Source organism: Dama dama, chromosome 19 (assembly GCF_033118175.1).
Source record: "Dama dama isolate Ldn47 chromosome 19, ASM3311817v1, whole genome shotgun sequence".
Lineage (NCBI taxonomy): Eukaryota > Metazoa > Chordata > Mammalia > Artiodactyla > Cervidae > Dama > Dama dama.
Genome location: NC_083699.1, coordinates 75,868 through 89,627, shown reverse-complemented (window position 1 = coordinate 89,627; position 13,760 = coordinate 75,868). Strand labels below are relative to the sequence as shown.

General features: G+C 42.9%; 1 protein-coding gene across 1 annotated transcript in view; it reads right to left on the bottom strand.

Annotated features, from left to right (window-relative positions):
• Positions 1-747: 747 nt before the first annotated feature.
• The window catches only part of LOC133073833 (histone-lysine N-methyltransferase PRDM9-like), a 65,297-nt gene continuing 52,284 nt past the window's right edge, over positions 748-13,760 (bottom strand). The window contains exon 13 of the mRNA XM_061167828.1: positions 748-816. Within this exon, the coding sequence (XP_061023811.1) occupies positions 748-816 (69 nt within the window). The remainder of the gene's footprint in view (positions 817-13,760) is intronic.

Below are 13,760 nucleotides of genomic sequence, written 5' to 3'. Positions count from 1 at the left end.
GGTGATGGAGGGATTCTTGAGGAGACCTGGAAACCCGTAACTGCTGGACTGGGGTCAGGCTGAAATCAGGGCTCTGTTCCAGTGCAGTAGAGGGAATGTTTCTCCGAGAAGGATTTTGAGGATCTCCTCCTGGACACTCAGAAAAATCTGGTCATAACGCAGGTTCTATGTCTAAGGGAGAAGTCGCTCGTCTTGAGGAGATCTGGGTCCCACAGGCTGAAGTAACTGGGGTCCTCAGACAGAGGGGATTGGGGATCTTTTGTCTGATGTAGAATTTGCAGGGTGAGAAAACTTGGGATCTTTGAGGCTGAGGAAATCGGGGGTTTCTTATTAAGGGACTTTAAGTCTCCGACAGGCAGGACAGTTAGGGTCTTGAGGAGGAAGAGTTTTAAGAGCTCGCAGGCGGAGGGATTCAGGGTCTCCGAGGTTTAGGAAATTTTGTGTCTCTGCGGTGGTATTTTTAGGGTGCCTCAGGCTGAGGGGAACTGGGGTTAATCTAGGTATTTGAGGGTCGCAGCACTAAGGGGTTTGGTGTTTCTGTGGGTGAAGGGACTTGTAATCCCTGAAGCTGACGAGACCAAGCCCCCTTCAGATTAGGACTCAGGTTGCTCAAAGTTGACAGGATTTCGGGCCTCCCACCCTGGAATTTGAAGCCATCAGGCTAAGGGTTTATGAGGGCTGCGCAGGGTGCGTTTCCATCAGCCTCCCCGCTGTCCTGCCACGCTGTCCACCCTGTCCCCAGGAGAGCTAGAGGTTCAGCGACGTCCAGTCCTTCAGCGCTGAGGTGAAGTGAAGGGCCAGCAGCCTGCCTGTACCCTGTCAGGCACAAGCGACCAATCGGCGTTGTGACTGAGGCAGTCTGGCCAATAGGCGGCCGGAGGGTGGGGAGCGTGATGGAGGCCCCGCCCCACCGCTCAGGGATTGGCTGCTCTGTGGGCGTGTCTGTCAAGCCTCCAGCGCGCAGGCGCATCGTGGCTGGTTTGTTTTTTTTCAGGCATGGCCTCTTAGGCCTGGATCCGCAAATGGGCGGGTTGTCCTCAGGCTGAATGTTTCTTTCCAGTGCCCTCAACTGGTATATCGGCTCCATCAGACTGTAACCGTGCTCCAGGAGTGTATCCTAGGTCCCCCTGTGCCCTACCTTATCAAATCCAGTTTTGGCAAGAACTCTTATGTGGTGAGTACTGCATTACTCAAGGGAAACGGTGTAATTAACTGCATTCTGATGAGACACAAGAAAAACACCGTGTGGTCAAAGATTTAAACACAACGCATGGAATAAGGATGTTAGAAAAAACTTGGAGGATTTTTAACCTGAAAGTAGAAGTGGCACTGATGAGCCATCTGTATATTTAATGTAGGTATGAGAAACCTTCAGAAATGAGATATAAATAAAACCTCAAAGCCTTGCAAGTGTTTTCTGTAAGCCGAGGCATTGATCTGGAGGACTGTGGATCCACTGAGCTGAGTTTGCCTGACACCTACTGGCTTCACAAGGTAACACAGGGACACTGTTCCTGGCCCTTAGGTAGCTTTGCTCACAGAAAAATAATGTGATTTCCATGTATTGGAAGCAAAGCGACTGACTGTAGAATTAGTGTCAAGTGGTGGTTGGGAGTGTGGATGGAGAAATGTTATCAGAAAAGTGAGTTTACCTCTTGGTGGGTGTAGAGCCAGAAGGTACAACCCAGCCAAAGCTCATGGGAAGGAAAAGTGTATTACTTGCAGAACTCTGGAGAACACCATGGAGCTTTCCAGAGCAGGGTCTCTGTAAACCACAAAGTTGGGTTAGCTTTAATCTATGAGTACAGGCATGTTCCAGCTTCTGTGGTGACTCAGATGGTAAACAATCTCTGCATAGCAGAAGTCCCGGGTTCAACCCCTAAGTGAGGAAGATCCCAAGAGGAGGGCGGGGCAGTCCACTCCAGTATTCTTGCCTGGAGAATCCCATGGACAGAGGAGGCTGGTGGTCCATGGGGTTGCAAAGATTCAGACATGAGTCAGTGACGAACACTTTAACTTTCCAGGCATGTTCATTAAGGATCTTGGGCTGTGGGAGACTCCAAGCTTCAGTCGATTAAAGTCTTGAGAGTCAGAAGCAGTCACCATCAGCATCCCTTACATTGCAGCTGGTCTGGTATAGATATAGATATCTATTCTTGATATAGACATAGATATCTATTCCTCTTCATATTCTTTCCCCTTATCAGTTCAATTCAGTCTCTGAATCACGTCTAACTCTTTGCAGCCCCATGGAGTGTAGCACGCCAGGCCTCCTTGTCTATCAGTAACTCCCGGAGTTTACCGAAACTTGTGTCCATTGATTCAGTGATGCCATCCAACCTTCTCATCCTCTGTCGTCCCCTTCTCCTCCTGCCCTCAATCTTTCTCAGCATCAGGGTCTTTTCAAATGAGTCAACTCTTCACATCAGGTGGCCAAAGCGTTGGAGTTTCAGCTTCAACATCAGTCTTTCCAATGAACCCTAAGGTCTAATCTCATTTAGAATGGACTGGTTGGATCCCCTTGCAATCCAAGGAACTCTAAAGTCTTCTCCAACACCACAGTTCAAAAGCATCCATTCTTCAGCACTCAGTTTTCTTTATAGTCCAACTCTCCCATCCATACATGACCACTGGAAAAACCATAGCCTTGACTAGAGAGACATTTGTTAGCAACGTAACATCTCTGCTTTTTAATATACTGTCTAGGTTGGTAATAACTTTTCTTCCAAGGAATAGCTGTCTTTTAATTTCATGGCTGCAGTCACCATCTGCAGTGATTTTGGAGCCCCCCGAAATAATGTCAGCCACTGTTTCCCCATCTATTTTCCATGAAGTGATGGGACCAGATGCCATGATCTTAGTTTTCTGAATGTTGAGCTTTAAGCCAACATTTTCAGTCTCGGCTTTCACTTTCATCAGGAGGCTCTTTAGTTCTTCTTCACTTTCTGCCAGAAGGGTTGTGCCATCTGCATTGCTGATATTTCTCCCGGCAATCTTGAATCTAGTTTGTGCTTCATCCATGTGCTACATCATTTCTCATGATGTACTCTGCATAGAAGTTAAATAAGCGGGGTGACTATATATTGCCTTGATATGCTCCTTTCCCAATTTGGAACCAGTCTGTTGTTCCATGTCTGGTTCTGACTGTTGCTTCTTGACCTGCATACAGATTTCTCAAGAGGCAGGTCAGGTGGTCTGATATTCCCATCTTTTTTTAATTTTCCAGTTTATTGTGACCACACAGTCAAAGGCTTTGGCATAATCTATAAAGCAGAAATAGATATTTTTTCTGGAACTCTCTTGCTTTTTCGATGATCCAGTTGATGTTGGCAATTTGATCTCTGGTTTCTCTGCCTTTTCTAAAACCAGCTTGAAGATCTGGAAGTTCACAGTTCATGTATTGCTCAAGCCTGGCTTGGAGAATTTTGAGCATTACTTTGCTAGTGTATGAGATGAGTGCAATTGTGCAGTAGTTTGAGCAATCTTTGGCATTGCCTTTCTTTGGGATTGGAATGAAAACTGACCTTTTCCAGTCCTGTGGCCACCTCTGAGTTTTCCAAATGTGCTGACAGATTGAGTGCAGCACTTTCACAGCATCATCCTTTAGGATCTGAAATAGCTCAACTGGAATTCCATCTCCTCTACTAGCTTTGTTTGTAGTGATGTCTCCTAAGGCCCACTTGACTTCACATTCCAGGATGTCTGGCTCTAGATGCGTGATCACACCATCGTGATTATCTGGTTCATGAAGATCTTTTTTATATAGTTCTTCTGTGTTTTCTTGCCACCCCTTCTTAATATCTTCTGCTTCTGTTAGGTCCATACCATTTCTGTCCTTTAGTGAGCCCATCTTTGCGTGAAATGTTCTTATAAGCATAAATTTTAAGGTTGCTATTGCAGGGAATGGCCACAAGGCGTCAGGACTTTTTCATGCCCAGTTGTGATTACCTTGAAAGTGAAAACTTTCAAGTTTTAACTCAAGACTGTAATTCAATATGGAATGTACCTGAAGAAACATCCAAAAGCTTGTGTGTTCTTTCTGAACTTTCTTATTTATTTATTGTAATATTTTTTTTAATTTACTGGCAGGTCCATGTGGCATGTGGGGTTTTTAGTTCCTCGACCAAGTGTCGAACCCTCGCCCCCTGCATTTGAAGCACAGAATCTTAACCACTGGACTGCAGGGAAGTCCCCCTAAGCATTATTTTTTTAAAGTAACCTTTATTTCATATTGTAGTAACATTGATATATCATGTGTTGTTGGTGGCAGGTGAACCGAATGTATTTTCTATTTTTGTTGTTGTCCGGTTGCAGAGTCAGATATTTTTGTAGGAGCGTTCCTTTTTCTACAGGCCCTGTTATACTGGTAAGACATCTATTTGTATATACATAAGTGTACATAAATGTAAATATCTAGGTACATAGATATGTAAATATCCAGAGAGAGATATAAATGTCTACGTTTACAGATATACAAATGTCTATATGCATAGAAATATACATTCTAGGTACATAGATGTGTAAATACCCAGGTTCATCAAGACAGAAATATCTATAAACATAGACATATAAATATATATGTACATATAGACATAACTATCTATGGAAAACAGAAAAAGAGACACAGATGTACAGAACAGACTTTTGGACTCTGTGGGAGAAAGCGAGTGTGGGATGTTTCAAGAGAACAGCATCGAAACATGTATATTATCTAGGGTGAAACAGATCACCAGCCCAGGTTGGATGCGTGAGACAAGTGCTCGGGCCTGGTCCGCTGTGAAGACCCAGAGGGAGCGGGTAGAGAGCGAGGTAGGAGGGGGGATCGGGATGGGGAATACATGTAAATCCATGGCTGATTCATGTCAATGTATGACAAAAACCACTACAATATTGTAGAGTAATAGCCTCCAACTAATAAAAAAAAAAGAAAAAAAAAAAAAAAAGAAGTATTCAATTTGTTGTAAACCATGGGCCCCACCCAAACCCAATGAATCAGAAAATTTTGAAGTGGGGCCCTGCAATTCATGTTTTCTAAGCAAGATTTTCAGTTGATTATGATGCACATGAAATTTTAGAACCTCAGTGGCTGTTTTTTAAAGTCACCTTGGAAAGGGAACCCTCTTACACTGTTGGTGGGAATGCAAACTAGTATAGCCGATATGGAGAACAGTGTGGAGATTTCTTAAAAAACTGGAATTAGAACTGCCATATGACCCAGCAATCCCACATCTGTGCATACACACTGAGGAAACCAGATCTGAAAGAGACATGTGCAACCCAATGTTCATCACAGCACGGTTTACAATAGGCAGGACATGGAAGCAACCTAGATGCCCATCAGCAGATGAATGGATAAGGAAGCCGTGGTACATATACACCATGGAATATTACTCAGCCATTAAAAAGAATTCATTTGAATCAGTTCTAATGAGATGGATGAAACTGGAGCCCATCATACAGAGTGAAGTAAGCCGAAAAGATAAAGACCATTACAGCATACTAACACATATATATGGAATTTAGAAAGATGGTAATGATAACCCTATATGCAAAACAGAAAAAGAGACACAGATGTACAGAACAGACTTTTGGACTCTGTGGGAGAAGGCGAGGGTGGGATGTTTCGAGAGAACAGCATCAAAATATGTATATTATCTAGAGTGAAAGAGATCCCCAGCCCAGGCTGGATGCATGAGACAAGTGCTTGGGCCTGGTGCAATGGGAAGACCCAGAGGAATTGGGTGGAGAGGGAGGTGGGAGGGGGGATCAGGATGGGGAACACATGTAAATCCATGGCTGATTCATGTCAATGTATGACAAAACCCACTACAATATTGTAAAGTAACTAGCCTCCAACTAATAAAAATAAATGGAAAAAAAAAAGAAATATACATTCTAGGTACATAGATGTATAAATACCTAGGTTCATAGAGACATAAATATCTATACACATAGACATATAAATACATATGTACGTATAAACATAACTATCTATGTATATACAGATATAAATATCTATTATAGATACATATAGACATAGATATCTATATACATAGACATGTAAATATCTGTATACACGGAGGATGGTTACACAGTGGACAATGAAGGAGACCACCTTATAGACAACGTAAGTGATACAGATAGTGGCATTTATAAGAGCATACTAGGAGAGAGAAACATAAACAATTTCAAACAAAGAGAACACAGCTAAGCAAGATGCATGTGACTAGTTTTAATCTGATGGCACTAAACCAACAAGTCCACAGGGGGTCAGTAGATGATGGCAAAGTCTGGAAGGGTGAGATAGTGAAAACAAGTTAAATGTTTCACCTTTGTTTACAAAGCATACCTTATAAATTTTTGGATTCATACTTGTTACCTCCTTAAGTATGTATCATCCTGTATATCCTCATATGCCCACATCCAAACTGTTTCAACTCAAATCAAGCATAACTCCAACTTGTTGCAACTCTATTTAGTCAACTCTTGCAATTTCATGAAAAAGACACATTGTGATTCTTTTGTATAGACCAGTAATGGTTAGGATTTCTGTCTGTTTTTTTTTTGTTTGTTTGTTTTTTTTAGGGTCCTTAGAGATCATTTAAAATTTCAACACTTCTCTCTGTTTCACCTTGTTCTGATTCAATTGACATTGGAAAAGTTATGGAAAGAGTGTTTACTATAATCTGAACTCACCAGGTATCTATTGTTTGGTGTACATAAAGATCTGAGAAGTAGACTTCGATGGATGTAAAAATAAATATTGTGGATATAGAACATAATTAGAAATTGCAAGAGTCATTTGACCAGAGAGCAATCACAACAGATCCACTTCATCTCCCACACCCATGAGGACAAGTTTATCTTGGTTATAATATCAGCAACTGAAGAGTTAAAGTGTTGAAAGGTTGTTGCTGAACCATAAGACTCTGGAATTCTTGGCCTCCGAAGGAGACGAATACAATCCAGGGCCAGAGACGAGGCTGGATCGCTCAGAGCTTTTGTGTAATAAAGTTTTATTAAAGTATAATGGAGATAGAGATAGCTTCTGACATAGGTATCAGAAGGGGGCAAAAGAGTACACCCCTCCTTGTCTTTAGCTGTATGTTATATAGTCACTCACAGTCTGTTAATGAAAAGAAAGGAGTGTCATAAAATTAGAATGGTACCAGATATTTCATCCCTGGCCATAAAATGATTGACTTGAATCTTGTAGAAGGGCAGAATACCAACAAATAGTTTCGTTTACATAGATTAGGGGAACAATACCTGAGTAAGTAGGTTGGGCCATTTGGCAGAACCAACTTGGAGATAGAATATGGGGTACATTAACATAGCTTAAGACAACATTTCCATAAGAAAAAGCAATGTATTGGTTAACTCAAGGTTTGAGAGTAGTTAGCTTCAGGTGAAACCAGGTGTCATGGCAACACAGCATTTTAAAAGAAACCTCCTTTTAAATTTGTATAGAGAAGAAAAATATCGCTGGTTTTTTTCCTCCTGCTGCTTAAGAGAAATAAAAAGGTCTGGCACTTGCAGCCTCTTTCCTCCATTTGGAGACCCCTTGCCTTCCTGCCTGTTACCCTCTCAGTGTTATCACTGTGAAAAATGATTATGAAAAGAAATCTATGGAATGTTTTCATAGATAGGATGCAACTTTCCAAGAGGCTTTAAATTTCAGGTGAATGTTTTATTATTTGAAATCTTGAGTGGATTACAGACTCTGCAAATTTTACAGACTGTTCAAATTTACATTCTGTTCCATCCCGGAATGAATCCATTACCTTTTGGTTCATGCACTTGTGACGGACCTAATCAGCTTGGAGTCAATCTGTGTTGGAGAGTGTTCTAAACCAATGTGTGTGTATCAGCTGCAGGTCTGACAAGAAACATTCACTCTCATGTTGTTGTAGTTGATGTTCAGTGGCTAAGTTGTATCTGACTCTTTGTGACCCCATGGACTGCAGCACGCCAGGAATCCCTGCCCATCACCAACTCCCGAAGCTTGCTCAAATTCATGACAGTTGAGTCAGTGATGCCATCCAACCATCTCTTCCTCTGTCATCCCCTTCTCCATTTGCCTTCAGTCTTTCCCAGCATCAGGGTCTTTTCCACTGGGTCGGCTCTTCACATCAGGGGGCCAAAGGATTCGGCTTTGGTTTCAGCGTCAGTCCTTCCTATGAATGTTCAGGACTGATTTGCTTTAGGATTGACTGGTTTGATCTCCTTGCAGACCCAGGGACTCTCAAGAGTCTTCTCTAGTGCGGGGAGCGGCTTGAAAAAGCTGACTCTGGGAGCTGCCTTGATTGATTATCAAGGGTCTGTTTGCAGACATAGCTCTCTGTCCCACCACCCCTCTGGAATTTACTATTCAAGTTAACTCCTAACAGAACATTAGTGAGCCTTGAATGCACACAAGGCACAGATAGATAGCTTTGCACGACTGCCCTTAAGATAAGTAGGATGTCTTTGGCGCCTTGAGAGAGCTCTGGTGATTGTTATCTAAAAGATGATGTACATGGGGAAGAATTTTCTTTGGGATGCCTCTCTTTTTGGTTTAGTATATATGTAACCCTGAGAAATAAAGAATCATCGTTGACTGCAGCGATCCTCTCGACCCCATCTGTTCTGTCTCTTTATTTCTTAGCCTAAAGGAACGCGTCATGTTGCTCGCTGAAATCTTCCGGCTGGCCCGGCAAGTGGCGCCCAACAGCGTGAAGCTCAACGAAAGTTCCTTGCGGCCGCTGCCCGTTGAAACTATTAAGGTAAGTAAGAGTGTATATACTTGTATATTGAGGGGCAGGAAGGAATATTGTCGAGAGTATAAACCATGGGACAAGATCATAGTCGTCAGTTGTTTGTGCATATGTTACAGATAATGTTGAAGGATCGTGGAATGCAGGTTACTAAAACAAAATTGCAGACTTTTCTTAGTTTTGTTGAGGAAGTATGTCCCTGGTTTCCACAGGAAGGGACTATGAGTTTAGAGATATGGAAAAAGATAGGGAAACAGATTCAAACCTATTATACTCTCCACGGACCTAATAAGGTTCCTGTGGAAACTTTTTCATTATGGTCTTTAATAAGAGACTGCCTTGATTTTGAACATGAGGAAAGGAGTAAATTAAAACACATGCTCCCACCCGAAGAACCAATTTATGCTACTCCTAAAGTTTATGCTACTCCTAAAGGGAAAGGACCCACAACCTTTGAATTAGAATCTGCAAAACCTTTGAAGGAAAATTAGGGAACGCTGACTCCAGAGGATGAGAAAAGTTTAGAGGAACAGGCAGCTGCTTACCATAAGGATGATCATTGGGAATTACTTGTAACTGACGATTCGAATGAGCAGGCAGCAGCTGCCCCTCCAACAAAGGGTCTGGAGGCACTCATGCAGAAATTATTAATAACAATAAAGGAAGAAATAAAAAGGGAAGGTAAGGATGAAGGCGCTGGTGCAATCTCTACTGCGCCTCCTGCTTATGCACTCTCAACTATGCTGGATTAGATCCTCCACCTATTTCCAAACCTGAAAATTTGTTGAATATAACTCATGAATCACACAGTTTGTCCCCCTTGCAAAAGGCTATGCAACAGGCCCAAAGAGCTGGAGAAACTGTTCAGAGATTCTCCGCTACTTTCCCGGTATTTGAGCATGAAAACCAAAGGTACTATGAAGCTTTACCTTTCAAACAACTAAAGGAATTAAAAATTGCCTGTGCTCAATATGGACCTACGGCTCCTTTTACCCAGACCATGATAGAGAGTCTAGGAGGTCAAAATTTGCCACCTAGTGATTGGAAACAAATTGCAAGAGCTTGCTTATCAGGAGGGGACTATTTATTATGGAAATCAGAATTTACAGAACAATGTGGCCATATAGCTGAACTAAACCAGCGACAAGGGATCAATACTACATATGAAATGTTGGTAGGGGAAGGGGCCTACCAGAATACCAATGCCCAATTGAACTATTTGCCTGGAGCATATGCTCAAATTTCTAATGCTGCCCGGCAGGCTTGGAAAAAGCTCCCTTGCTCTAGTAATAAGACTGAGGATCTTTCAAAAATTCGTCAGGGGCCTGATGAACCATATCAAGATTTTGTGGCTCGTCTTCTTGTAGCAGTAGGTAAGATTATAGCTGATGAGCAGGCTGGAATAGTGCTTACTAAACAATTAGCCTATGAAAATGCAAATTCTGCCTGTCAGGCTGCGCTTAGACCGTACAGAAAAAAGGGGGGTCGATCAGATTACATTCGTATATGTGCTGATATCGGACCTTCCTATATGCAGGGTATTACCCTGGCTGCAGCTTTACAAGGTAAAAGCATAAAAGAAGTATTATATCAACAGCAAATGAAAAATAAACGAGGATTACCTAGTAGAGGAAATGCTGGCTGTTTTCTTTGTGGCCAGCCTGGACATCGTGCCGCCTTTTGCCCCCAACGAGCCAATTCAGGGAATATTAAAACTCCTAATTTATGCCCTAGGTGTAAAAAAGGAAGACATTGGGCAAAAGATTGTAAATCTAAAATTGATGTCCAGGGCAACCCACTTCCCTCACCGTCGGGAAACTGGGTGAGGGGCCAGCCCCTGGCCCCGAAACAATGTTATGGGGCAATGCAGGGAAATCAGATGGTAGAAGGCGAGTCACAGACTTGTTCAGAGCCACCTCAGGGAGTGCAGGCTTGGACCTCTGTTCCTCCTCCTACACAGTACTGACTCCCGAAATGGGAATGCAGGCTCTGCCCACTGGGGTATACGGCCCTTTGCCTGATGGAACTGTCGGACTTTTGCTTGGACGTAGTAGCTCCACCATAAAACGACTGCTCATAGCTCCTGGAGTAATTGATGCTGATTATACAGGAGAAATTAAAATTATGGCCCATTCCCCGTGATGCATTACCACCATAGCTAGCAGACAGCGTATAGCTCAATTGATATTGGTCCCTGCGGTGCAGACTGGAAAAGCATTGGCTTCCAGGAGAGAGGAAGGTGCCTTCGGATCCTCTGACACCTACTGGGTCCAGGCAATAACTAATAATCGTCCTGAGTTCACGTTAAGAATAAATGGAAAGTTCTTTACAGGCATTCTGGACACAGGAGCTGATGTTTCTGTTATTGCTGAGAGACACTGGCCCCGAGAATGGCCTAAACAGATAGCTATATCAACATTGCAAGGAATTGGTCAAACTAATAACCCTGAACAAAGTACAGAGCTGTTACATTGGACTGACCATGAGGGTCATGCAGGGGACATTAGGCCTTATATCCTCCCAAACCTCCCTGTAAATTTGTGGGGACGAGATGTTATGACTCATATGGGAATATACCTATACAGCCCCAGTGATCAGGTTAGCAATCAGCTTTTAGATCAAGGGCTTCTTCCCACCTCGGGACTTGGAAGAAATAATCAGGGAACTGTTGCGCCTGTTCAGACAAAAAGGTTACCAAAAAGAAGTGTACTTGGGTATTTTTAGAAGGGACCTCTGATCCTCCTGTAATTCACACAGATCCTATTACTTGGAAGTCTGAGGAGCCTGTGTGGGTTGATCAGTGGCCCCTTTCCAAAGAGAAAATTGACGCTGCCCAACAACTGGTGCAGGAACAGTTAGAACTGGGACATATTGAACAGTCTAATGCACCTTGGAATTCGCCCACTTTTGTTATTAAGAAAAAATCTGGGAAATGGAGGCTTTTGCAGGATCTGCGAAAGGTTAATGAAACTATGGAAGTCATGGGAGCATTACAACCAGGATTGCCTTCTCCCATGGCTATTCTGAGGGATGCCCACATAATAATTCTAGATTTAAAAGGCTGCTTTTATACTATTCCTCTAGCACCTCAAGATTGCCCTCGATTTGCTTTTAGTGTTCCTTCTGTTAATTTTTCCCAACCAATGCGCAGGTATCATTGGAAAGTTTTGCCACAGGGTATGGCCAATAGTCCCACCTTGTGCCAGAAGTTTGTTGCAGCAGCATTGCTTACGGAATTTTTCTGCTATGGGCCTACCTAAATGCATCAAAACAGACAATGGCCCTGGATATGTTGGCCGCAATTTTCAAACCTTTTGTGTCCAGCTGCGCATCGTACACAAGACTGGAATCTCATATAATCCACAGGGCCAAGGAATTGTTGAGCGGGCACATCAAACCCTTCAGCACCAACTGAAAAAATTAAAAAGGGGGAGTTTGTATGCTATTACGCCTAACAATCTTCTTAGTCATGCTTTGTTTGTTTTAAATTTTCTGAGCCTCGATAAAAATGGAAAATCAGCAGCTCAACGTTTTTGGCACTATGATAATAAAAAGGCACGGCCATTAGTCAGGTGGAAAGACCCGCTAGAAGGCAGATGGCATGGGCCAAATCCAGTTCTAATATGGGGGAGAGGTCATGTTTGTGTTTTCCCGCAGAATGCCGAAGCGCCGCGCTGGCTCCCGGAAAGGTTGGTACGCACGGCAGAGGAGATCACTGGTGGAGCGAATGAGACAGCTCACAATCCAGGAGACGGTCCCGCTGCCGACAGCTCAGCAGATACAGGCGCTGTTACAGATGGCATGTGAGAATGCTTCGAACCCTTCCCCTACCTCTCCTACTAGTATATTAATTTCATTATTACTTCTTTTAAACCAGATAAGTTCCATGGAAGCCAGTATCTTCTGGGCGTATGTTCCTGATCCCCCTCTTTTACAGCCTGTTGGATGGGAAATGAGTTCTGTTCCTGTGTATGTGAATGACACAATACTTTTGGGGGGGTTTTCTGATAAGCATATTTTTCCACAGAATGCCAGTATTTCTTATACGGGATCCTCTTCACAATGACCAATGTGCTTTTTCCGAAATCATAATGTTTCAGGTTGTCTCACTGTTACAGATGTTGGATATTCTGGTTACAGCACTGGCTGGAGTGTGGATATTCCTGGTGTGACCAAGCTCAAAGGGCACGCACAGCGGCGCAGCAGGACGGGACCCCAGGATGTCCCATTCTGTGGCCTGGGGCATGAAGGGAAACATAGAGCGGGGCCATGGACACTCTGCCGGAATGAGACTGCTACGGTGTATTCTATTCCTAACAGCACACACTCACTGTGGGACTGGTCGCCAGACTCAGAGAGAAACCCCGGAAAGGAAAGTAACAGACAGTTTGCAGCGAGAATTTGGAATCTTGGCGGCACCCTTGTTTATCAAACTGAGGTCTGGAAGTTGCTGGCCGCTTTTGAAACAAGCGGATCCTTCATGCAGACTGGAGAAAAGGTTAAAGGTGGATTTTTTTGGAATGCAACTTGGAGATATCCTCAGGCTTGTGTACCTTATCCATTTACGATTATTGCTGGTTCTGTAAATATTACTAAGAACAATAGTCAATATTATATTCATTGTTTTAATTGTACCCTAACCAATTGCATTCGAGGAATAAGAAATAATTCTGGAGTCTCCACCTTTTGTTATGTTGCCTGTAAATCTTACTGAGCCCTGGTATGAAGAGTCTGGGCTTGAACTATGGGAAAGAGTGCGCACAGCCCTTGCTAGGCCACGAAGAGGGATAGGATTAATAATTCTAGGAGTAGTAACACTTATAACTTTGATTGCTTCTGCTGTTACTGCTTGTGTATCTTTAGCTCAATCTGTGCATACTGCTAGCATTGTAGACGATTTGGCAAAAAATACTTCCAAAGCTTTAGGGATTCAAGAAGATATAGATAGAAAATTAGAGGATAGACTAAATGTGCTTTATGATGCAGTAAGATTTGTGGGAGAAG